At 42.0% G+C, this 26,129-nt stretch overlaps 2 protein-coding genes across 3 annotated transcripts in view; both read left to right on the top strand.

Annotated features, from left to right (window-relative positions):
• The window catches only part of CD274 (CD274 molecule), a 49,561-nt gene extending 26,642 nt beyond the window's left edge, over positions 1–22,919 (top strand). The window contains exon 8 of the transcript XR_006601949.1: positions 22,746–22,919. The gene's annotated coding sequence lies outside the window, so the exon portion shown is untranslated. The remainder of the gene's footprint in view (positions 1–22,745) is intronic.
• A 1,195-nt stretch (positions 22,920–24,114) lies between these two features.
• PDCD1LG2 (programmed cell death 1 ligand 2) overlaps positions 24,115–26,129 on the top strand; it is a 57,124-nt gene continuing 55,109 nt past the window's right edge. The window contains exon 1 of one of the 2 annotated variants that reach the window (XR_006601952.1): positions 24,115–25,023. Coding sequence is in view for 1 of the 2 variants with exons in the window: in XM_004766170.3 (XP_004766227.2) it covers positions 24,999–25,023 (25 nt within the window). In the remaining variant the exon portion in view is untranslated. The remainder of the gene's footprint in view (positions 25,024–26,129) is intronic. The other variant, XM_004766170.3, reaches the window with a different exon arrangement.

Below are 26,129 nucleotides of genomic sequence, written 5' to 3'. Positions count from 1 at the left end.
TGAAAGGAAAAAAATGTAGGTACACATTTGCTTCTTTATGCAAAAATGTATATCTGAAAGGTGCATAAGAAGCTTTTTTTTCCATAAGAAGCTTTTTTGAAAAGATATTATTTATTTATTTGAGAGAGAGAACAAGTGGGAGTGGCATATTGAGTTCCTAGGGGGATACTTACTGGTAGGACCTTTTGACTCTTTTCTTTTTATTAAAGATTTTATTTTTTTATTTGACACAGAGAGAGAGATTACAAGTAGGCAGAGAAGTAAGTGGAGAAAGAGAAACAAGCAGGCTCCCTGCCTGGGCAGAGAGCCCGATGTGGGATTCGATCCCAGGACCCAGAGATCATGACCTGAGCCAAAGGCAGAGGCTTAACCCACTGAGCCACCTAGGCACCCCACCTTTTGACTTTTGAATCCTCTGAACATATTGCCTATTCCAGATAAATTATAATTTTTAAAGTCTGAGCTCAATTATTTGCCTTCCAGGAACTGGAAATGATAACTCATTCATGTGTAAGACCAAATACAACAGAAGTGAGGGAGTTTAACAACTAAATTCGACCACTTCTGGATTTTTAATCTAGACTTGAACTCAACTGGACTCAATTATTTTCTTTCATTTACTTCCTCCCTATTTTCCACTGATTTCTTTCCCAATATAGCTCTGATTATGGAGAAGCATGATCAGTTTATTTTATAGACTCTGATTTATGCGGTATGAATCTGGATCCACAGATTATGGTGATAAACGACACTATTATTAAAAATAAATAAACTAAATCAACCCCTTGTTCATGGTGCCACAGACATGAAATATGCTTCCATAGATAGGAAATAACGAAAACATATAGATCTTGGGGAAACTTGCAAGAATGATCCTAACATATGTATCCAGTCTGAGAACTGAGTTCTAACCCAAGTGAAGTTTTTGCAAAACTGCAAGGTGAAAGTTTTGGCCAGCATTTGGGGGGTTATTGGTGACTATCAAAATCCCCCAAACTTGGGCTTCCTCTTTCAACATCTTAGCGTCTCCATGGGAAGATTTGGCTATCCACCCAAAGATCAAACAGCCGGTCTTTGACAAGACACAGAAGCTGTTTTCACCTCAATGCTCTGCAGTTGTGAAAAATGGATAACAAAACAAAACAAAACAAAAACCAAGATCACAGAGAAGTTACTCAATAGACATAAGTGAAACTGATTAGAAGAACTTTTTTTGCTCTGAAAGTTAAAATGCTACATCAAGCCTGAATAATGAGAAAACTGATACCAGCAACAACACATGACTGACAGTAGCCTCTCTCTATCAACCAGTTTTCTTAGCAAGGTTGAAATAAGTTATAAATGCTAACATATAAGAAAGCAAACAAAATGGTCTCTTTCTAGGACACTGAAGAAGCTGGGGGACTTTAAAACTGGACTAGAATGTTTCAGGCATCTAGGAGAAAACTGAAAAACAGGGACAAAAACAACAAACTCTTGTTTGTACCCACCACTGCTCTAAAAGTTGCCTCATCCCAGTGACTATGGAAGTTAAAACAAACAAACAAAAAAATCTAGCTGTACTGAGAAATGTACGCGTATTTGGGAAGAGTGAGAGGTTGCTTTAGAGACCTGGAGTCAGAGTCAAGTTCTAGGCTTATTAACTCTATGACTTTGGGTATGTCATTTAACTTCAGTGAGCCCGTTTCCTTGGGTCAAATGGAGTGAGGTCTAAATGAGACTATCTCCAATGTGCTTAGTAGAAGGCATGGTGAGATCAGTGTGTGTATTGATGGTATCAATGCTAAGAAATGATTTATTGAATTATTGTGAGGTCCAAGAGCTATAAATCTAACCAGATTGGTTTTGTTATGGATGACTTTAAAACCATTTTTTAATGATATAATGGTTAAGCTTTATTGAAACTATTTAATATGCTATTCTGAAATTTAAAACTTAATATATTTTTATTATAAAAATTTTTTAATAAACATATAATGTATTTTTAGTCCCAGGGGTACAGGTTGTGAATCGCCAGGTTTACACACTTCACAGCACCCACCACAGCACACCCCCCGCAATGTCCATAACCCCACCACCCTTTCCCAACCTCCCTGCCCCCAGCAACTCTCAGTTTGTTCTGCAAGATTAAGAGTCTCTTATGTAAAACCATTTTTTTTTTTTTAAAATCAAGATTAATTTTCCAGGGCGCCTGGTGGCTCAGTCAATTACGTGCCGGCCTTCAGCTCAGGTGGTGATCTCAGGGTCCTGGGATTGAGCCCCACATCTGGCTCCCTGCCCAACAGGGAGTATGCTTCTCCATCTCCCGCTGCCCTTACCCCCACTCGTGCATTCTCTCTCTCTCTCTCAAATAAATAAAATATTTAAAAATTAATAAATCAAAATTAATTTTGTATTTATTATTTAAATTGTATTTTTTAATTAAAAAAGTCTTAAGTTGAAATGTTTAATTTTTCCTTCCACAAAGTAAAATAACTGAATTAAAGTTGTGTTGGACTGAAGGTCTAAGTTGATCATCTTAATAATTTTGGATTTTTTTATTATGTTAAAATTAAGTAGAATTTCTTTTCTTTTTCAGTTTGCACATTTAAAATTCTGGCATTGATCCCTTTTTGATTCATCTGGGCCTCTCAAGTCAGTAAATGCTGAGCTACCACAAAACAGGAATTACTTACATAAGATAGTGTAACTTATTTAGGGACAATTTAGAAAATGTTTATTTGGATAGCTATGCTTTGTTTTTAAGGAAAGGTGCTTCACATCTTGGTAATTTCAGAACAGACTGTTCTCTAGTGGAGAGCATTCCTCTTTTTACACCTCAAGTCAAAAATTTCTGTCTATTTTTAAGTCAGATTGAAAACAAAAGATAGCAAAACAATGACCTGCTTGGTTTCTCACTAAACAGAACTGAGCCCGTAAGTGAGAACTTGTCCTCTTTGTTTAAACAAACATTCATTCAATGCATACTGTATCTCCTAGACTCTATGTAGAATACAGAGATGAACCCACGGTCTAAGGTACCCTTGAAAACACAAGGATTGAAACATACTATCATAAATTGTGGGCACAGCTTCTCCTCCCAAAACAAAAGACAAAAATAACAGTGTTTGAAAAGCCACTGCAGCACCAGAAAGTAATTAAAGCAGTCTGAATTCAACCACTATACTCTGTACCACTCAAGTCATATTTTATCAAGGCTTTGCACAAAAAAAAAAAAAAAAAAAAAAAGAAAGAAAGAAAGAAAGAAAAGGCTTTGCAAAGTTCTTTAATGTATTTTGGTGCCTCGTTGGTCCTAACCCGAATGTAGTATTTTTGTGGTTTCATCCATTCTAGTGCCATATCAGAGCACTAGAACATATGAAAGAGATTAAATAAATAGTATTAAGATTTTTAAAAATATTTACTGCATCTTGGGCAATCTTCTCCGTGCTTTGTGTGTGTCGATCCAATCAGTCTTCCTAAAAATCTCTGTGAGGTATATACTGATACCACCTCTTCCCGTGTTTATCTATCCTTGGACTCTTCTGTTACATTGATCAACTCATTTGTTTTGTCCTTGGGGTTTTTCGTCTAGAAAATGTTGTTAAATTAGTATTAAAGGGTTTGAAATCTTACTCGTGGCCTCAAGACAACACTTGAAGTTGTGATTTTTTTCATCTGCAGCCCTCGCCATGCTGTGGCAGGCACCAAGGCTCCCACCCTGGGGGAATTTACACAATGAGAAGATACTGCATCTCTTTCTCCTACTGTTTTCCTTCCCACTTTCACCCCAAATCTTTATTCAGTCTCTTCCTCTCTGTATGTGTTTGTCTCTTTATAAGTATGAAAGCATACTCACCACTTACTTTTTTATTGGATATCTTCTCCTCATGCATTATTTTAAAAGCAGATGAATATGGGATTTAATATATTTTTTAAAAAACAAGGAAATTAAGTTATACTAATCTATGTATGCTTAAATGAATTTTTTCTACTATAAATCCAGTGCACTCTAATTTTAGAAAAATATTTTGGTCTTTCACCCTGAAAAAATAGATATTTGAATTCTACAAGGAAGTGATTTTATTCCAATTTAGCAACCGCCATAAAATGATATATCCTTTCTATTTTAACTTAAACATCTATAATAAAAAATAAATATTGCATGTAACTGCATTCCTAGAATGTTTGCTCATAGCCACAACATTGTAAGAGCAAATAAACTTTATCTCATATTCTCACATCTGGAGTAGAGTAGAGTCATGTAACAATATGCAAAGCAAATTTCCTGTTGGGATGTCTGCTGGCCCCATGGGACAATACTTGACTAAAACAAAAACAGTGGGTATTGTCTATCATTTCCCCATTCTGCTAATGTTTTTTTGGGTTCCCAGTCACTGGAACCAAAATATCAGGACCACATTTACTCCTCTCTTTTCCGCATAACTGAGCTTCAATATTGATCTAATCCTCTTTCACAGATCTCTTGTTCCAACTACTTCTTTGGTGAACTCTCTGATACCATACCCTTTGGGCCTTTACATCAGAATGTTCATATTTGTTCAAGCAATAGGAAGACCATTATCTTAAATAGCAAGAAGTATACAGGTAGAATGGCTCTGTCTCTGTTTCTCTGTAATTCTCTTGGCCCCACTCTACTGGGTGGTTGACTCTATGCCCAAGATTTTATCATGACAGCTGTGGTAGTTCCACACCCTGGTCACATGCCCATCCCAAAACCAGTTGTTGGCAAGGATTTACTCAGGAGTCAGGGATGAAATCATCTTTCTCTGTGTCACAGGAGGATAGATACCTTAACTAAGTCAGGGCCTTGCCACCATGGAAGATGGGGGTTTGAATGTTGACAGACAACCAACAGTGTCTCCTCCAGACCCTAACTACTTCAGTTTGAATAATAGCAGCTTCCTCCTGATCATGCTCCCTGCCTTCTGTTTTTAGCCCCCATTTTCTCAATATTTATAATAAAGCCACTATAATTCTCCTTCAACATATTTCTGTCATCATAGCACTTTCTTAATACTCTGGTGGCTCCTCACTGAGTGTAGGATAAACTCCGAACACCTTGGCCTCCCCATTGAAGACCCCCACAATGAGCTTCCAACCCTTTATCCCTATTCCCTATTCCTTCTCCCTATTCCCTTATAACAGGCGTGGGCATTTTAAAATTTTCTGTAAAGGGCCAGAGAGTAAATATTTTGGGCTTTGTGGGCCCCATGATCTCTGTTGTAACTACTCAACTCTGCCATTATAGTGTAAAAGCAGCCTTACATAATATGTAAACAAAGGAGTGGGGCTATGTTTTGATAAAACTTTATTCACAAAAACAGAGTAGACCAGATTTAGTCCCCAGACCACACTTTGACTGACTAACTCTGCCTTTTAAGAAACCCCTTACTCCACTGATCCTTAAACTGCCATAAGCAAAACCCCTTTAAAGCCATAAAGAAGAAAAAGAGGTTGTGGTTTGAGGCATTGCCACACACGTGGGCTATTTGGCAGGCTCTGGGCTTCACATATGATACATCATCAAAATTTACTATATAGCAGCAAGATTTTTTGTAAACGGGGGTGCCTGGGTGGCTCAGTGGGTTGGGCCTCTACTTTTGGCTCAGGTCATGATCTCAGGGTCCTGGGATGGAGCCCCGCGTCGGGCTCTCTATGAGACAGGGAGCCTGCTTCCCCTTCTTCCTCTGCCTGCCTTTCTGCTTACTTGTGATCTCTTTCTCTGTCAAATAAATAAATAGAATCTTAAAAAAAAAAAACTTTTTTGTAAATATATTAATTCAATTATCATACTGATTCAAAGATCAAAAGATCTGGTAGGGTTCTATTTCAAATCTTTTCCAAGCTGTGGTACCTGGGTTGCTATACTGAGACAAATAAATGGGTTCATTTCTCTGCCATGCAGATAATGTCTGGGCAAGTCATCAGTTCAACTCTTCTCCCTGTCCTCACTGGGAGATACACACCTTAAGTCATGCAATCTTTTTTTTTTTTTCTCCATAATGCTATTACTTTTTTTAAATTGTGGGAAAATATACATAACATAAAATTTAATCTGAACCATTTTTAAGTGCACAGATATATTCATGTTGTACAATCATGACCACCATCTCCATAGCTCTTTTCATCTTAAAAATTGACACTTTATACCCAGGGAATAATAACACCCTATTCCCCACCTCACCTTTCCCTTGGCAACCACTCATCTACTTTGTGTCTCTATGATTTTGATTACTCTAAAATATTTCTTTTATGTGGAATCACACAGTAATTGTCTTTCGATGACTGACTTATTTAACTTAGCATAATGTCTGTAAGGTTCAACCAGGTTGTAACACATGTCAGAATTTCTTTTCTTTTTAAGGTTTAATACTACTATTCCATTCAATGCATATGCTGTATTTTCTTATCTACCCATCGGCACCTAAGGTTGCTTGCAAGTTTTAGCTATTTTAAATAATGCTGTCATGAACATGGACATACAAATATCTCTTTAGAGATCAATTATTTTCTTCATATATATTCAAAAGCAGAATTGGTGGATGATATGGTAATCCCATTTTTAATTGAGGAATTGCCACATTTTTTTCCACAGTGGCTATATATTTTACATTCCCATTAACAATGTGCAAGGTTTCCAATTTCTACACATTCTCGCCAACATGTTATTTTCCTGGTTTTTTGGCAGTAGCCATTCTAGGGTTTGAGATGGTATCTGTTATGGTTTTGATTTGCATTTCTCCTATGATTAGTGATGCTGAGCATCTTTTCATGTGCTTATGTGCTACTTGTGTGTATGGGAAAATGGGTATTAGTTTTATTTTAAATGTTTGGGAGAAATCACCAGTGAAGCCATCAGGTCCAGGATTTTTCTTTGTTGGGAGGTTTTTTTTTTTTAAGATTTTATTATTTTTTTATTTGAGAGAGAGCACGTGAAGCAAGTGGAGTGGGAGAGAGAGAAAGAGAAGCAGACTCCCCACTAAGCAGGGGATCCCAGGACCCTGGGATCATGACCTGAGCCAAAGGCAGACGCTTAACTGACTGAGCCACGCAGGTGCACCATTGGAAAATTTTTGATTACTCGTTACTCGTTTGAATCTTGTTACTAGTTATAGTTCTGTTCAGATTTTCTATTGTTTTATAGCATAGTTTTGGTAGATTTTATTTCTAGGAATTTATCTATTTCATGGATGTTATCCAGTTTGTTGGCATATAGTTGTTCACAGTACTCCTTAATAATCCCTCTGTTTTTGTTGAATTAGGGGTAATGTCACCACTTGGATTTCTGATTTTCATAATTCAAATCTTTTTTTCTTAGTTCATCTATCCAGAGGTTTGTCAATTTTGTTTTTCTTTTCAAATAAACAAATTTTGGTTCCATTAATTTTTTTCCTGTTGGTTTTCTACTCTCTTTTTTGTTTATCTCTGCTCTAATCTTTATTATTTCCTTCCTTCTGCTAGCTTTGGGTTTAATTTGCTGATCTTTTTCTAGTTCCTTAAGTTATATATAGTTGGGCTGTTGATTGGAGATCTTTCTGGTTTTTTAATGTGTTTATAGCTATAAGTTTCCCCTTAGGACTGTTTTCACTGCACTCACAAATTTTGGTTTGCTCTAGTTTTTTTTTCATCCATTGCTAAGTATTTTCTAATTCCCCTTATGATTTCCTCTTTGAACCATTGGTTGTTTAAGAGGGTGTTGTTCAGTTTTTAGAAATTTGTGAATTTTCCAGTTTTACTTCTTATTGATTTCTAACTTCATCTATGGTGGTCAGAGAAGGCATTTGATGATATTTATCATACAATTATACCTATAGTATGATGTGCATTTGAGAAGAATCTGCTGTAATCTGCTGTTGTGGGGTACAGTGTCCTGTATATGTCTGACAGATCTAGTCAGTTTGTTGTGTTGTTCAAGTCCTCTATTTACCTACTGTTTATTCTATCCATTATTGAGAGTGGGGTATTGACATGTCCAGCTATTATTATAAAAAGGTTTCTCCCTTCAATTCTGTCAGTTGTTGCTTCATATATTTTGATGGTCTGTAGTTAGGTTTGTAAATGTATTTATAAGTATTACATCTTCTTGCAAATTAAATTTTTATTAATATATAATGTCCTTCTTTGCCTCACAAACTTGTTGGTTTTAAAGTTAGTTTTGTCTGATATTCGTATAGATGTCCCTACTTTCTTTGAGTTACTATTTGTGTGGAATACATTTTCCAACCTTTTATTTTCAATCTTTGGACCTTTGGAGCTAAAGTGTCTTATAGACTGCATATAGTTGGATTATGTGTTTTTTACCATCCTGTTGATCTTTGTTTTTTGAAAGGAGAGTTTAATTGATTTGAATTTATTGATTTATTTATTTACTTATTTATTTATTTGACACAGTGAGAGAGGTAACACAAGCAGAGGGAGTGGGAGAGGGAGAAGCAGGTTTCCTGCCAAGCAGGGAGCCCCATGTGGGCCTTGATCCCAGGACCTTGGGATCTGAGCCGAAGGCAGATACTTAATGACTGAGCCACCCAGGGACCCCATAATCCACTTAAATTTAAAGTAATTATGGATAAGGTAGGACTTAGTTTTGTCATGTTTCTATTTCCTGTAAGCCTTATAGCTGTTTTGTTCTTCATTTAGTGCATTACTGTCTTCTTTCATGTTTAGTTGATTTTTTTTTTTTTTGGTAGAGAGATGTTTAAATCCATTTCTCTCACTTTTTTGTGCGTATATATTCTATAGCTATTTTCTTTGAGATTACCATGGGATTACATTTAACATTCTAAATTTACAATGCTCTGATTTGGATTTATGCCACATTAACTTCAATAACATACAAAAATCCTGATCCTTTATGCATTGTCCTCATCCATTTTGATTATTGAAGTCACAAATTACACCTTTTATATAACATAAAGTAATAATTCTTTTTAGCACATTAATTTCTTAAATCATTTAGAAAACAAAAAGTGCATTATTACCATAATTCTAGCTTTTATAATTACCTGTATATTTATCTTTACTGAGACTTTATTTCTTCATTTGGTTTCGAGTTACTGTCTATTGTTTTATTTCACCCTGCAGGACTCCCTTGAGCATTTCTTGCAGAGCAAGTCTAGTGTTAATAACTATCAGCTCACTGCCTTCTGGCTTCCAAAGTTTCTGATGAGAAATCTGCTAGTTATTTTATTGAGGATCACTTGTATGTGATGAGTTGCTTCTCTCTGCTGCTTTCAAGTTTCTCTGTCTTTTAAAAGTTTGACTATAAAGTGTCTTAGTGGAGTTCAGAACTTAAAGTTCATTGAGCTTCTTGGATGTTTATATTCATGTCTTTAATCAAATTTAGGACGTTTTCAGCCATTATTGCTTCTGAGAAACAGAAAGAAAAGACATAAGTATGCAGGTCCTGGCTCATTTGATGGGGTGCCACATGTCCCTTTGGCTCTGTTTACCTTTCTTCAAAGTCTTTTCTTTCTGTTTCTCAGACTTGACAATTTCCACTGTCTCATTCTCAAGTTAACAGATTCTTTCTTCTGCCCATTCAAATCTGCCTTTGAATCCCTCTTGTGAATTTTTCATGTCAGGTATTGTACTTTTCAGCTCCATAATTTCTTTTTGGTTTCTTCTTAGGTTTTCTCTCTCTTTACCATCTTTCCATTTTGTTCATACATCATTTTCTTGACTTTCTCCATGTCATTCTTTAGTTATTTGAACACCTTTAAAAGTCGTTTTGGAGTTCTTGTCTAGTAGATCTGCCATCAGGTCTTTTTCAGGGATAGCTTATGTTGATTTATTTTTTTCTTTGCACCATACTTTCCTGATACCTTGTATGCCTTATTTGTTGTTATTGTTATAGGAAACAAGACATTTGAATCTAATAATGTAACTGGAAATCAAATTCTCCACATTCCTCTGAGTTTGCTGCTTTGTTACGATTTTCTTTGTTATTATTGTTATTGTTGTTGCTGTTGTTGTTGTAGGCTGTCTCTGTACCAAGGATCAAACTAAGGTGTAAACTTAAGGTCTTCTCCGGTCTTTCCTGAACCTGTTCCTTTCCTTGGCCATATACAGTCACTTTTACATTTTTTCCAATATATGCCATTGTTTTAAATGTCCTCGTCTTTAATGTCTGGCTCCCCAGAGGGAAGAAAGAGAAAAATGATAGGGATGGAGTAAGGAAAAGGGTGCTGACCCTTTAAGACCCCTGGAAATCACTTCAGCTGGATGTGGAGGGGATTTGCAGCAAGGAGAGGAGGTGCAACAACAATGGCCACTGCCTCTTTGTCTGTACCTCTATGATCTGATCCAGCCGTCACTGATCAGAGCACGGATCCTCAGTATTGGGAAGACAGAGTCTTTTTCCCCTTCCCTGGCTCCCACAAGCTGTGTGTGAGCTACTCCAGGAACATGTGCATAGCTAGCTTCCTGCCGCAAGACTCAGGGTGGGGAATGGGCAGCTGCTATTGTGCTATGAGCTGAAATGTATCAGAATTAACTGCAATTTACCATGCCTTCCCCTGCAAATGGCAGAACTTCCATAGACTCCAGAGTTCCCTGAATAGCTGTATCAGACAGATTCTGTCAATGTAATTATTGTCCAGGTGGTGAGACAGACTCCTGGTGCTTTTCTACTCCATCGTCTTCCTCCCACCGGCTCATGCAGTCTTATTCAGGGATTACACTGCCTCCATCTCCCTGGCGGTGGGGGAGGGACAAAAACCAGAAGAAACAAAAGGTTATAATCTCAGGATTACACTGTTAGACCTACATGTATCAAACACTGGTGAAGAGACTGCTTTAGTGACCCACCATAAAACATGCCAATGGTTAAAGTATTTCCAATAGTTATAGGAATCACATACATGTCAGAAAAGACTAAAGTTTGGCTTGTTTATTTAGTTAGTTTGCACCTATATCAACAAAGAGTATAATAAAACTCTATTAAAAAATAGGATGGGGCGCCTGTGGGCTCAGTTGGTTAAGTGTCCAACTCTTGATTTCAGCTCAGGTCATGATCTCAGGATTGAGACCTGCATCAGGCTCTACTCCAGGCATGGAGTCTGCTTGAAATTTTCTCTCTCCCTCTCCCTCTGCCCCTTTCCAAACCCCCCTCCCCCCAAAAGAAAAGAAAATAGGATAGTAGAGTGAGTGAGAGCAGGGGCTCTAGAGTTAGGCTGTTTGGGCTTGAATTCTGGATGTACCGCTTCCTGTTTATTTGACCTTGGATAAGTTACTTAACTTTGCTTCTTCATGTGTATAATGGAGGCAGTGATAATATCTCACTTAAGAGAGCTGTTAAGATAATTATGAGTTAATATGTAGAAAGAAAAAACCTCAAGCACATTATAAATACTGAATATGAGTTGGTGGAAGAATATATATGTTCTGTCCCTAGGCATGTAAAATTTCTATAAACAAAAGGACAGAGTCAGTATCCACCTAGGTAGGCAGTTTGCTCTGTGTAGCCATTCAGGGACTCAGATGGTTAATGGCTCTGTTATATTCAATATGTGGTTTCCAAAGTTCCCTTGTCGGTGGTGGGGGGGGTCTCCTTACAGCTTATTAAGCTAGAAAAGTACAGGGAAGCTGGATGGAGGGATTTTATAAGCCAAGTTTGGAGACAGTGCACATTTCCTCTCCCCTTCCATTGGTAGAAATCTATCACACGATCATACCCGTTGCAAGGGAGGCTGGGATGTATCGTCTGTATGTCTAGTCTGCTGAAACGAGAGGTGTATATGAGTTTGGAGGGAGAGCTATCAGTGTGGGTTATAGCTGATCATCTAGACAAAACCATATTGGTCCTGGTATCCCAGCAAGAAGGGTATATTGAATTGAAATAGCTATAATGTCATTGGCCTCTATTGCAGGTATTTTCACAAAGCAACTGTTTGAAACTGGTCATTACCTACAGATGAGGACGTTCTTCACTTCATCCCCCGGTGTACTTTCTAAGTGCACTCAGAAAAAGGTCCCCTTTTTTTTTTTTTTCAAAGATTTTATTTATTTATTTGACAGAGAGAGAGAGAGGAGGAAGCAGACTCCCTGCTGAGCAGAAAGCCCGATACGGGACTTGATCCCAGGACCCTGAGATCGTGAGCTGAGCCGAAGGCAGCGGCTTAACCCACTGAGCCACCCAGGCGCCCGAAAAAGGTCCCTTTGATCTTGATGCCAAAATAGTTGTTTTCTTTTTTTCTTTTTTAAGATTTTATTTATATGACAGAGATCACAAGTAGAGAGGCAGGCAGAGAGAGAGGAAGGGAAGCAGGCTCCCTGCTGAGCAGAGAGCCTGATGCGGAGCTTGATCCCAGGACCCTGGAATCATGACCTGAGCTGAAGGCAGAGGCTTTCTGCATTCAGAGCCACCCAGGTGCCCCATAGTTGTGTTTTCTCAAGTGAGAATTTGTTTTGTTTTACCGCCCAACCTGGAAATATTATTAATTGTTTAAATGTCCATTGTTGGCTTAGAAAGCTTAGAGCCAATTTTATTTTTTCATTCAACTAATATTTACTGAGTATTTACTACATATCAAGCTTTGAGCTAGATTCTGAAGGTGCAAGAGACAAGAGAACAGACACAGCATGGCTCCTGCCTTGTGGAACTTGCTCCCGATGAGGGTCTGGGGGTGGAGATGGAAATACGTAATAAGCAAATGCATGATCACATCAGGGGCAACAAGACCCATGAATAAGAGACCGAGGTAAAATTAATCAGTCAGGAACTGATTTTAAACACAGTGAGTAGGGCAGGAACTTCTTTGAAAAGCTAACGTTTAAACTGTGCTGCACAAGAGTTGGTATGCTTCCCGGCGGGAGCTACAATTTGCACAAAAGCTTTGAGGTGGGACTGAGCTTGGCAGGATCAGGGGATAGATCGGCGCAGCCAGAGTGATCGGACAGTGGCAGGTGAGGTAGGGAGGAAGGTATGAAATTGAAACATGAGCCATACAGGGCTTGGAGTGCATCATGAAGAGTTTGGTTTCCATTCTAAATGCAATGGGAAGTTGTCAAAGGTTTTCAGGAGGAAAATGATTGATCCTGCTTGTGTTGTGAGATCACTTTTGCTGTGGTGTAGACAAAGCACTGAATGAAGGGGCATAGAAGCAGGGAGAATAGTCAGACGATGGGTGTTGTAAGTCTGGAAAAAAGCAGACGGCAGCCCAGCTACAGCAAGCCCGTGTATTCTGACAGGGAGCATACATTCCCGGCTTGTGCCCAGGGAGAAGCAGAGCCTCCGGTTTGATCTTATTCCTATTTCCCTCCCTTTTCTTGGCCCACTTTTCACTTGCGCTCTTGTGCTGTATGTTAAAGACCCTTAAATCCTTGCTGGATATTCGATATAGTCCTAGAATCCTAGGCTATAGATCCCTCCTTCTTCCAAGAGTGATTCATGATATTGCCAAGAAGGAATAAGTATTGTTTCTCAAGAGGTTTGGTGTTTCTGGGTAAATAAGAGAATTAAGCTGGAAAGACAGGTGGGACTTTTAGAGAAAGTGGGTCCAGAAGACCCAAACTGCTACTAAGAACAATTTGTAAATGGAGGTCGTGGAGCTCCGAAAGATGTTTCTCTTTGATACTTCTCCTGGGTTAAATGAAAGAGAGATACTGAGGAATTCTGTGGACCATCAGGGAAACCTCCAGTTTGGTGCCTACAAAGAGAGGAGCTACCATTGGGGAACCAAAGGGTAAACGTGGAGAGAGGGAAGTACAGCAGGAGACTGCTTCCTCAAAATCAGAATGGTTATGAGGGTGCTCTGGTTTGAACTTCAAGAACTTACTGGAAATGAATAATGTCACACACATGCGCACACAGACATCTATTGAAATGACGTAGCAAATGTCTTGCAAGTGAGCTTGTGGCAAGTTAAGTTCCATGATTATCCTTAAATCTCCTAAGGGAGAAGAGACATTGACTGCCCAGTGTGGGTATGGACAGGGAGTGAATATCCTGGCTGCTGTACCCATAATGGAAAGGTGCTGCTCCCTCTCTTCAGGCCAGCCCACCCAGCCAGTTCAATTTCCTTCCTTCCTAGCCAATGCACCACACACACTTGCTAACTCTGTCTACAGTTTTTGGTCACTTACCCCAGAATCTCTGTCATTTCACTGTTAGTATCATGTCATGGGTCAGGCCTCTGGCTGGACCTTTGACAGCCTTGGGTACCTCATTTGACTCAACTCTCTTCCTGTTTTATAGAGCAGTGAGGTCATAATTTAATGACCTTAGACATACCATATATGGAGTAAAATGTTAAATTTGATTACTTAATAACACTTAGAAAATTAACAACTTGTAGATCTATATTTGCATGAATGAAATATGGATGTATATATACATAAGTAGATTATACGGACATAGAGATATACACACATATCAGAGTGTTTGCATGGGAAAGAGATCAATAATGCCTATGTGTCTATTGGATACAAAGTAGCTATAGCCTATGAGGAAGAGACCAAGGGAATAGGAAGGGAAGAGTAAAGTAACCAGAGCCTACAAAGAGTAGAAGCAAAGATGCCCACATACCTTCTACTTTTAATTCAAATACATCACTGTCAGATCCCGCCACTAGAATCCCCATGGTTCTGCCCCTAAAGATGCTGTTCTCTTCTCTAACCCCAAGCCAGGAAGGGCTCCATTCAATCCTCTTTCCTTTGTCAGGTTTGATATTCTTAAGAGGTCTCACTTTGGGGCACCTGGGTGGCTCATTCAGTTAACTGTCTGCCTTCGGCTCAGGTCCTGATCCTGGGGTCCTGGCATGGATCCCTGTGGCCGGGCTCCCTGCTTAGTGGGGATTCTGCTTCTCCCTCTGCCCCTCATCTTGCTCATGCTCTCTCTCTCTCTCTCTCTCAAATAAATTTAAAAACCTTGAAAAAAAAAAAAAGAGGCCTCACTTTGACTAACAGGCTGAAGAACTCACATTGGCTTCTCTAAGGATATATACATATATATCTCCTGATCATTTTGGGAGTGTTTAGTTGAAGATAGATGCCCATTATTACAAACATGAGGAGGAGCAATAGTAAGTAGAAGAACTTGGAGCTAGACTATGGGAGTTCACTCAGTTCTCCGTTTACTCAATATATGACCTCCAGCAAATAGTCTACCCTATACATGCCTCAGCTTCCCTATTTATAAATGAGACTAATGAGAGTACCTATCTTATAGGGGTCTTGGGAGAGATAATTGAGTTCATACACATAAAGCACTTGGAACTGCCCTGACAGTATTTAGACCTCTGTGAATATTAGCCTATATTACTGTTTCCCCTTCAGGAGGAATTACTACAGGTAGTAGCTGCTTATTCCATTCATTCTGTCTAATCCTCCCCCACACCAAACCAGTGTGATGGAATGTTCCACCATACCCGATGTGGTCAGGAAAGGGGGCTGGAGTGAAATTAGTGGAGTGGCTGGCCTCTGGTTTAGGGTGAAGGACCAGGTGTTTCTTCGCTTTCCTCCACCTGTAAGAAGAGCTAGTGTGAACTGACCAAGTCTAGATGTGGTCCAGCCTGTGTCGCTTTCCTTCCCATACTTGACTCATCTTTTATTAGTCTCTGGACAGTAGAAGGTGCTAAGTCATATGGCCACCACTCATGTCTCTTGCTGCACGTCCCAGCTTTATTTGCTAAGGAAAATGCTCAGGTTATTGGCCAGTTGATGAGGAACATTAGGAAAAATCTTCCCCCAAACATGATTGGAGTAAAATACCATTGGACATTATACCCTCAGAAAGTTCCTCAAAAGTTAAGTGACGTTTTCAACCAAATGAACTTCCCTATCTGATTTCCTGGAAAAGCCAGATATTCAAAGAAATTGCATGGCCATGGTAGCCCAACGAGATCAGTAAATTCTCCCACTGAGTTCCTTCTCAGGTCTGAAAAATTACCTGCTGGTATAGGAACATGTTTGAAACTTGTGGGCAGGGATGCCTCTAAATATTTGCCTCCTGCAAACTGACCTCTTGCCCACTTGCCCTCCCACAACTAGGTCTTGAGTTGCTGCAAAAAATACAAGTTGGTGGCTTTGTAAGTGCCGTTAAGCCAGATGACTTGCCCGTCTCTTTTTCCACAGTATGTGTTATTCTAGTGGGACTTGTGTCTTCAGGTGTATATCCTTTGATCCAGAGATAACCCTTATAGCAAATTTTCCCAAGGAAATAGTCAAACAAGGGCCCAGAGCTCACTGGGTGGGGTCTTTCATGGCACCATTGTTTTGTAATATCAACAATGTGAGAAATAACCTAAGTGGCCATCAATAATGACAGCTCAGATACTAATGTACCTTACAACGAAATACTCATCAGTCTTTACAAAAAATCATGAGATCTATAATTACTGATATGGAAAGATACTTACAATATCTTTGATGAGTGATAAAAGCACTCCAATGAAAAACATCCTAATATAATTACATGTGTTAAAATTACATTCATATATATATATATATCCAGAGAGCTATAGAAAATTATGTTCACCAAAATATTAGTGGTTATCTCAGGTATGGTTTTTTGATCTTTACTATTTTTAATTAATTAATTAATTAATTTTAAAGATTTTATTTATTTATTTGACAGAGAGAGAGATCACAAGTAAGCAGAGAGGCAGGCAGAGAGAGATGAGTGGAAGCAGGCTCCCCGCCAAGCAGAGAGCCCGATGCGGGGCTCGATCCCAGGACCCCGAGTTCATGACCCGAGCCAAAGGCAGAGGCCTTAACCCACTGAGCCACCCATTGCCCCAATCTTTACTAATTTTTTTTTAAAGATTTATTTATTTATTTGACAGACAGAGATCACAAGTAGGCAGAAAGGCAGGCATAGAGAGAGGAAGGAAAGCAGGCTCTCCGCTGAGCAAAGCCTGACGCGGGGCTGGATTCCAGGACCCTGAGATCACGACCCTCTGAGCCACCCAGGCGCCCCTCTTTACTAATTTTTAATTTAAAACATATTTTATAATAATACGGGGTGTCATTTTGGAATTAAAAAACAAAGCTTTCTATATTTTAATTCTGAGGGGGAAACATGAGCTAGGTTTTAATCATATTTTTACAAATATGATTTTGGGTTTACCATACCAATCAGGTAATAGCATAAGAATAAATAACATTTATTGAGCACTTACTGTGTGCTAACAGGCCCTGTTCTAAGCACTCTTCATGTATCAAACCATTTAATCTATACAGTATTCGACATTCTAGGTTTATCCTTATTTTATAGATAACGAAACAGGTACCAAGAGAGAAAAATCATTTGTCCAAACCCCCATGGCTGGCACAAGATGAAACCTATTTGGACAGGGTCTCTGATCGTGATTCCTGTGCTGCTCCAAGCCCGGCTCACCTGCCCTCTATCTGCAGCGAGGAGCAGAAGGTGCAGAGATGTGAGAAGGAGAAGGACTCTGTTTTCTTCCCCTGTTGTTCGCAACCCTCTTCAGCCTCTCCCTGTTCACCTGTTCGCCTAACTCCTGTGGACTTCAGTTTCCTCTTTTGTAAAACAAGACTTCTTAGACCTCCCAGCTTAAAATGACTGAGGCCCCTGTATACTATACATGGACTAGTAGCTACTCCTATTGTAGCACTTACCCCCTGCCCCCACTGTTACCACCAACACCGTATCTCAGGATGAGAGACAGGCTCCCGTGTCCAGTACATATTGTAATGGCCACTGTTTCCGGTTCTCACCTTCCTTTCCTCCCTTTTACTCACTGTTCTTCATAAGGATGGCAGTGACCAAAGTAACCAACCCGTGATATTCTCTAGTGCTGAGCCATCAGTTCGAGTATGCTGGAGCCATCAAAATCACCTGATCAAAGTTTCCCCCAAAATGCCTATTTCTGCACCCCAACCATGGAGATTTTCAATCAGGAGGTCTGTGGTAGTACCCAGGTACCTCTAGGCTTTTAAAGTTCCCCAGGGGATTCTGATGTGCAGCCACGTTTGGGAAAAACTGATCTGGGTCAGAGTCTTCAAAACATGAGTCAGCTGTCTTCTCCTGTCTCTGACTGCGTTTGAAAAGATGAATCATCATTTCACTTTCTTTTCTTTTCTAACAAGTTGAAACCAAGAGTCAATATGAAAACTTCTTATTTCCTTTATCTGGCGTTAAACCCCCTCCTCTTCATCCAAGCACTGCCTCTTCTTTTAAAAATCTTAAGGGCAAAGGACATCGGTCTAGGAATGTGGAGAAGAGTCCCTCCTCCATTCAGTCCTGGGACCATGTTGTAGCCCTAATGAGCAATGGTTAGGGAGTCCTTGGATGAAAGGGCTATGTGATTTCTGATTTCTAAAAGAAATAGATGTTTGGTCGTTGGTCTCTATTTCTGGCATAGGGCTCTGCAGTCCCTTGGAATTTCCTAAGTGACAAGAGCTATGTTTTTGTTACATCAGTGAGTGAATTTCGGATGCACGTAAGTTTGGGCTGGTTGCCAGGAGAGCCAACCATGTGACTGAGGCTTGAAATTTGGAGTCTTAACTCCCAGACCTCCTGGCAGGAGAGAGGTGTCAGAAGTTAAATCAATCACCAATGGCCAATGATTTCAACAATCATGGCTATGGAATGAAGCCTCCATAAAAACCCAAAACGAGAGGGTTCAGAGTGCTTCCAGGTTGGGGAATCAGAAGACTTCCACATGCCACTGTGCTGGGCCCAAAGTCTACCAGGACAGGAGGGCCTTTGTTTGGGATCTTACCCTTTGTATCTCTTCATCTGACTGTTGATTAGTATTTTTTTTTAATGTCCTTTGTAATAAGTCAGCAATCTAGTGAGTAAACAGGTTTCCTGAGCTCTGCAAGCCTCTTCAGGAAATTAACCAAACTCCAAGAGGGGTCATAGGAACCTCCAATCAGTAACTGCTCCATCGGAAGTCCAGGTAGCAGCGTGGACTTGGAACTGGCATATGAAGTGGGGTCAGTCTTGTAGGACTGAGCCCTCAACCTATGGAATCTGATATTTTCTCTGGGTAGTTGGGTCAGAACTGAGTTGAATTGTAAGATTCCCAGCTGGTGTCCAAGAGCTGCTTGATTGGTATAGGAAAAACCCACCACAACCACTTCAGGTTGGCTTTGGGGAACCTTCCTTCCTGAGTTACTGGGATACTGAGATACTGTTGCATCTTAGAGCGGGCCTCAATGTCTGGGGCCAACAGTCTTGCCTCCCTCTCTCCTCTCAGAGACGAGTCAGGACCAGGAAACAGGAGAAACATTGGGATCCATGTAGATTATTTAGTTCCTTAGTTTTACCTTATCCTTCTCCCCCAAACCACCACAGCTGAGGCCAGGCCTAGGTCAGCATATAGCAGTGAGGGAATCTCAGCTTCCTCTGCCTCTCTGTGTAATTACAAGTGTCTGATATAACACTTGTGCAGAAATTCAAAATGTTTTGGAATTTCAAATTTCCAAAACTAATTCCAAACCTAATGGTTTTGAAATTCCAGCAAAATTCTAGCAAACCTAATGCTGAAACCACGGGCCAGACAGCAGAAGGAACTAGAACAAGGACCAGAATTCCAGTCAGGGCTATCTCTCTCTCTTCTCTGCTGCCTTCTTCCATTCCTCTCTGACGAGCTTCTGTGAGCTACGTGGCTGAAGCGGCCTCTACCTCCCGCCCATCCTCCCGACCCCTGTCTGTTGGGTGGAGAGTGAGCTTCATCGTATCTCAGTCCAGTTTCATAATTTGCAGCTCACTTATGACTCAGTTCAGTTCCAGTTCTCTTAACAAGTTTTTGAGATATAATTCACTTACCATACAATTCACCCATTTAAAGTGTACCATTCAGGGGCGCCTGGGTGGCTCAGTGGGTTAAGCCTCTGCCTTCGGCTCTGGTCATGATCTCGGTCCTGGGATCGAGCCCTGCATTGGGCTCTCTGCTCAGCGGGGAGCCTGCTTCCCTTCCTCTCTCTCTGCCTGCCTCTCTGCCTGCTTGTGATCTCTCTCTGTCAAATAAATAAATAAATAAATAAATAAATAAAATCTTTAAAAAATAAATAAATAAAGTGTACCATTCAGTAGCTTTCTTTATATGGACAGAGTTGTGCAGCAAACACTACAATCAATTTTAAAACATTCTTATCAACCCAAAATGAAGCCCCATACTCTTTAGTAGTCCTGCCTCCACATCCCCTCCTATTCCCAGTCCTAGGGCACCCCTAACTATATTCTGTCTCTAGAGATTGTCTATTATAGACATTTCATATCCGTGCAATTATACAGTATGTGATTTTTTTTTAAAAGATTTTTACTTATTTATTTGACAGAGAGAGACACAGCGAAAGAGGGAACACAAGCAGGGGGAGAGGAAGAGGGAGAAACAGAGTAGGGAGCTCAATGCGGGGCTCGATCCCAGGACTCTGGGATCATGAGCTGAGCCGAAGGCAGATGCTTTGCGCCTGAGCCACCCAGACGCCCCGTTATGTGATCTTTGGAGATTGCCTTCTTTCTCTGAGGATGACATTGTCGAGGTTCATCCACACTCTAGACTGAATCATTACTTCATCCACTTTTGAGGCTGACTGCTGTTCCCCTGGGTGGGTACACCAGCGTGGACTTATGCATTCACCGGCTGCTGGACAGTCGAGTTTGCTCCACTTGCGGCTGTTATGACTAATGCTGCTACAAACGTTGGGGCACACATGTTTATATGGACATGTATTTCATTTTCTCTTGGTTATATTCCTTTCTAGGAGGGAGTGCTTGGTCATATGGTAACTCTAGGTTTAACATTTAGGGAACTGCCAGAGCCCAGTCCCACTTGAAATTCCCATCTCATATCCCTTTCAGTCTTCCCCTTACTCCCAGGACAGGGTAAACATTGGTTCAGCTGTCTTGCTGGGGGAGAGACAAATACCCCAGGCTGGGTCTGGTTCAGGCCAGTAACTGTGGCCTCTGGTACGGGCCTAGGACCCCGATGCCTGTGGCTTAGTTCCCATCTGTGCCCCCTGAGGACGCAGAAGCCATGGAGTCTTTGATGGTCACTGAGAGCTCCATGGAGTCTTTGATGGTCACTGAGGGCTCCATGGAGTCTTTGATGGTCACTGAGGGCTCCAGGGCCTGAGATGTGGGGTGTCCCTATTTTCTTCATCCCTGAAAATACCCCCACAGCCTTTCCCCTCCCCGGGCATGGTGTGCTTCAGGGAGACTTCCCCGCCCCTTCAGAAACTCCAAGCAAGAAGCAGGTGTCACATTTTCTTAAGAGCACTCTCAAACCTCAGGATATCCAGCATCCCTTTCTTTCCCCCAAAGATGAGAGGGGAAAAGTCCACCTCCCCTTCAGGTCCCCAGAATGTCCTCCATGTCTCTGGAATCCGTATCTTGTATTACACATCAGAGAGGCTAGTGGACCAGGTCCGCCTCCGCCACTCTTCCGCTCTCGGCCCTTGTTTCCTGGCCCTGGACCTCAGAGACTTCCCTTACTGAATCCGACCTTTGTGACTGCAGTAACTTCTCCACGAGAAGCTGTCTCTCAGGTGTTTCTCCCTGTGCAGTCGCCTGGGAGGAGGTGGGCAGGAAGCGTTCTTGGTCGGTAACTCTCGTCAACCTATTCAACCTAGAATAAACCTCCCTTTTCTCTGAGTTGCTTTCAGGAAGGAACCAAACCTTGACCTTCTTGCTTCTGAAAACAAACATCCATCTCTGGTGTTCTGGCCAGAACACCCTTCCCATCTGCAATCTCCCTTTCCTCAGGGAAAGGCTATGCCTTCCTTCACAGACAGGGGCCAAGTGGGATCCAAGCCCCGTGGGTGACGTCCGTAGGATCTCCAGAGGCTGAACTCCAGTCCCTGGGCTGAACATGGGTGGAGGAGGGGCGGTTTTCAGGATGGCCCCCAGGTGGTCTCCTCTCCCCTCTCCGCCTCCAGCTACCCATGACTTTCTCCATTTTCAAGAGAGGGGGCTAGCCATCATTGCTAGTCATCACCTTCCAGATAAACCTGTAGAATTGGGGTTCTCTGGGAGCAGAGAGGGAGCTGTCCTGCTGCTGTCCTTGGGGAGGGCGCTGAGACTGGTTCCAGATAAGCTGCTCCTTCCTTGAAGTTCTCACCCCTCTTGATCTTGGCTCATTTCCCCAAAACCCTGGCTGCGCTTCTCTCTCACCCTTAGGCTGTGTTCTCTTATTTAATTTATTTATTTTTCTCTATAATGTGAAGCAGGGTGGGAAGGAGTGGACTTGTTTTTTGACTCTGTACTAGCTAACGCTGATTTAGCTCCTGCTGTTTGACAAGGACTCTTCCAGGGGCTTTCCATGAACACTTACATCACATCACATTACATTACATACACAGCATTTGGAGGAAAAATATCTGGGGAAGAAAGGGTAGAAGTGACTTCTGCCCTGCATTCACAAGGTGACCCTGGTGAAGCTGTGCCATCTCTCTTTGCATCCGTTTTCCCTTCTACAGAACAGTTGGGTGGGGCCTTGTAGGCTGGTGGTGTACCCTATGACGTTATTGCTGTGCTGCTCATACTGCATTATTTATGACCTGGATCCTGATATTCTATTACCAAGCATCAGTGCAACACGTAGTGGTCTGTATCCTACCCACCCCTGCACGTGCACACGCACCCACACACACAATTCAGCTATGCCTCCCCAGGATCTTTTATTATAAAGGGAACAACACTGAATTAAATAAATTGGGAACAGACATATGCTCTTGGCCAAATTCTTAAAATGTTTTCTTGTTGCTCTTGTTTAGGAGTTGAACTGTCCTGTCCGTTACTGATTCTAAAGGATTATTTTTCTTTGTCTTTACAGAAGTCCTTTGTGTCCATGGCAAGTTACTTGGGAAGTAAAGGTAAAAGAAGGCACCTTTAAAAAAAAAAAAAATCACCTGCAAATACTGCACCCAGAAACACCACTCTTAACACTTTGGCGTCTATCCTGCTGGTGTTTTGTTGAAGCGTATGGATTTAGGAGGCAAGCAGATGTGCTGAGATTCCAGTTTGAGGTGCTTTGGGGAGCTGTTGTCAAAACACCCCAGGCTTCCCCCATCTGAGGTGAGTCTGTTTTCCTAAACCTCAGTTGTGCAGAGAAGAGCTGGGAGTGAAGAAGTAGGCAGAGAGGGAGGTGCTTAGACCAGACAGAGGAAGGCATACCGTGGGAGTGCGGCTCTCTCTTCAAGACAAGCAGGAGCGCCAGCGGGGGATGTGGGGATCCCGAAGACACTAAACTTGAGAGCCACACAGGGGACACAGCCCACTCCTCAGGCCATCAGGTAGCTGGGGAAGAAGGTCAGGGAAGAGCAGACCTCCGCCCTGCCACTGCCTACCTGGAGCTGAGGGTGGAGAAGCAGGTCCCCAGGGGGAGGCTGGCTTCCCGCAGACACAGCCCCATCCTTGGGGTCTAGGCAGCCAGTCCCATCTGTAGCCAATACAAGTTTCGGTCCCTCTTGTTTGAGGGATACATTTAAAAGAACAGGAGGAAAGGAGAACCCCACTTTTTCAGAAGAAAACCAATGAAGGGGAAGGCATGGAGAGAGGACGAGAAAACATTAAAGAAATATGGTTAAAAAAACAGGTCCTATCCGCGCTTCAGAGCCCTGTCCCTGCGCACCCCATCCTTATGAGCCCGAACGGACGGGGCGGAGACACGGGGTTGGTCATCCAAACTTGGGTCCGAGTTGGCCTTCTCTCGCACCTGCTTTGAGTCTTACTAGTGAAAAGCCTCACAATGTAGTGGGATCACAGCGGCCTAAGTTCAAATGCAACCATGCAACCTTGACTCTTGCTTCATGTGTAAAATGGGCTTAATGGTGTCTAGACCACACATCGCTCCGAGAAAGAAATGGAGTACTATAGTGGGTTAGTGTTCCCCAAATATTCATGAGGCCCTGGAGCCTCAGAATATGACCTTATTTGAAGTAGGGTATTTGCAGGTGTAATTAATTAAGAGGAGGTCATCCTGGATTAGGGTGGGCAATAATCCAATGGCTGGTGTCCTTCTAAGAAGAGGAAAGGGGGCCGCCTGGGTGGCTCAGTGGGTTAAAGCCTCTGCCTTTGGCTCGGGTCATGATCCCACGGGGTCTTGGGATCAAGCCCCACATCGGGCTCTCTGCTCAGCGGGGAGCCTGCTTCCTCCTCTCTCTTTCTCTGCCTGCCTCTCTGCCTACCTGTGATCTCTGTCTGTCAAATAAATAAAATCTTAAAAAAAAAAAAAAAGAAGAGGAAAGGACATTTGAAGAACTAAGGTCATGTGAAGATGGAGACAGAGATTAGAGTGGTCAGCTACAATCCCAGAATGCCAAGGCTTGCCAGAATCTGCCAGAAGCTAGGAAGAGGCAAAGGAGCATTCTTCCCTGAAGCCTTCACAGGGCGTGTGGCCTGTTTTCACATGTCTGTCGCCTCCAGAAATGTGAGAGCGCTGGGAGCACAGTGTCTGTTGTTTGAAGCCACACCATCTTGTGGTAACTCCTGACGACATCCCTGGGAAGCTCACACTGGAACCTCAACCCGTGTGAGCTTCCAGGCGCAGAGTGAGAACATGCTGGCGTTCTTTTGCAACCCCTCCTGCCACGATGCTTGCGATGCTTGCGCCTGCTTCCCCAGGGACATGGTTCAAGGAGTACCTGAGGGCCAAGAAGCCATGCTTAAAAGCAAAACCAAAACTTCTCAGGAGGCTGGGCTTCGGTCAGTTCCTCACAGCCAGTTTTGGTTTGAATTACCCTCCTGTTACAAGGAAGCCTGAGCTGGATGGAGAGGATATCTTCTCCTCCCTTGCGTCAAGGACTTTAAGTGCCGGTTTCTCTTGACCCATCCGTGTAGGCCCCTCTGCCAGCCAGAAGGAGTCCTGCCTTGGAGCTACTGCCTGTCGTAGTGCTCAAGGCATACCCTACATTTGTTTTGTTTTGTTTTGTTTGGGCTGTTTGTTGGCTTCCAGGAGGGGATCTGATGCAAGGGCAACTATTGTTGTATTTTCCTTTGCGTCTTTCCCTGAGGAGAGGTACCAAGTTCTGCTGCTGCGAGTAGCTAAGAGGCTGAGACTCTCTCCTATCTTGAGCCGGTGTTGCAGATGGTGATGAGGCCGCCACGGTTGGGTAAGTGCGGGCAGACTTTCACTCCACACCACTGGGGGCAGGAGGAAATCTGCCTTGGCAGTTGTGCTCACAGACACCAACAAGCTCATTTCTGGCTGTCTCCAAAAGAGTGGGATTTCTCCTCCTTGCTCGTCTACTTATTACTCGTGTTGGAAAGTTTTAGGAGATGAGGGTTTGTTTGTTTGTTTCTGCATGTAATAAATACTCAGGGAAAAAGAAACGAACTGTCTTGAGATTGCCTCTCAGCTTACCATTTGGGGAGGATCATTGGAACTTAAAAATTTGTGTCTTTTTTTACAATAGACATCTTTTGTGGTTATCCCTTTGGCAGGCAATCACCAGTCCAGGTGAGCCAGTGTTTACAAGCTATGCTCTAAGGATAAGCTGTTGAAAACACAGAAGTGCAACAACAAAAATGGACCTACAATTAAATTAACTTCTAATACAGGCAACCGTTAGTTAAAAAAGCAACATGATTTGATTAGATCAAGTTTAGCTAAATGAGAGAAACCTGCGGCCTCCGTTCTTATTGCTCTCTGCTGGGGTGTGGATAGTAGAAAAGAGGTGACTATGGGTTCTCATGGGAGAGGTCGAAAGGAGCGGCTTGAGTGAAATTCCCTACAGATAAGGCCTTCTAACGCTGAACTCTCATGGTTCTGTGGAATGGAATCACAGAGAGCCGTTGACAGAATGCACAGCAAGAATACTCAGTGTCAGCAATAATCAGACACGGTCTCGGGAGTCAAATGCCAATTCCTTGGATATTCTCCAAGCTCCCTTCCAAGCCTGAGAGTCGAGGAGAGGATGAACCACATTGCTCTGAGAGCAGAAGCGGTCTGCGCATGTTCACCGCTTGAACTCTCACTACCAGCAGCTCTTCCTTATCTGCAGCTTCCAGGTGTCTTCTCCATATTTTGCTTGTGTGGGAGCCTTTCCCTTCAGCCAGAGCTCTTCCTGGGCAAGGACTGCGCCTTTCAGGTTCTCTCAATCCCAAGTGCCTGGCACAGTGCATAGGTGACATGAGGGAATCTCAAAGTTTAGCCAGCCCCAGTCAGCTCAATGCCTTCCAGCCCTCTCTACCCTCTCTAAGGGCTTGTTCCACTTCT

The sequence above is a fragment of the Mustela putorius genome, unplaced genomic scaffold (genome assembly GCF_011764305.1).
Source record: "Mustela putorius furo isolate JIRA1106 unplaced genomic scaffold, ASM1176430v1.1 tig00003854_pilon_pilon_pilon, whole genome shotgun sequence".
Lineage (NCBI taxonomy): Eukaryota > Metazoa > Chordata > Mammalia > Carnivora > Mustelidae > Mustela > Mustela putorius.
The sequence above is the reverse complement of the archived record's forward strand: the minus strand, read 5'-3'. Positions and strand labels throughout refer to the sequence as shown.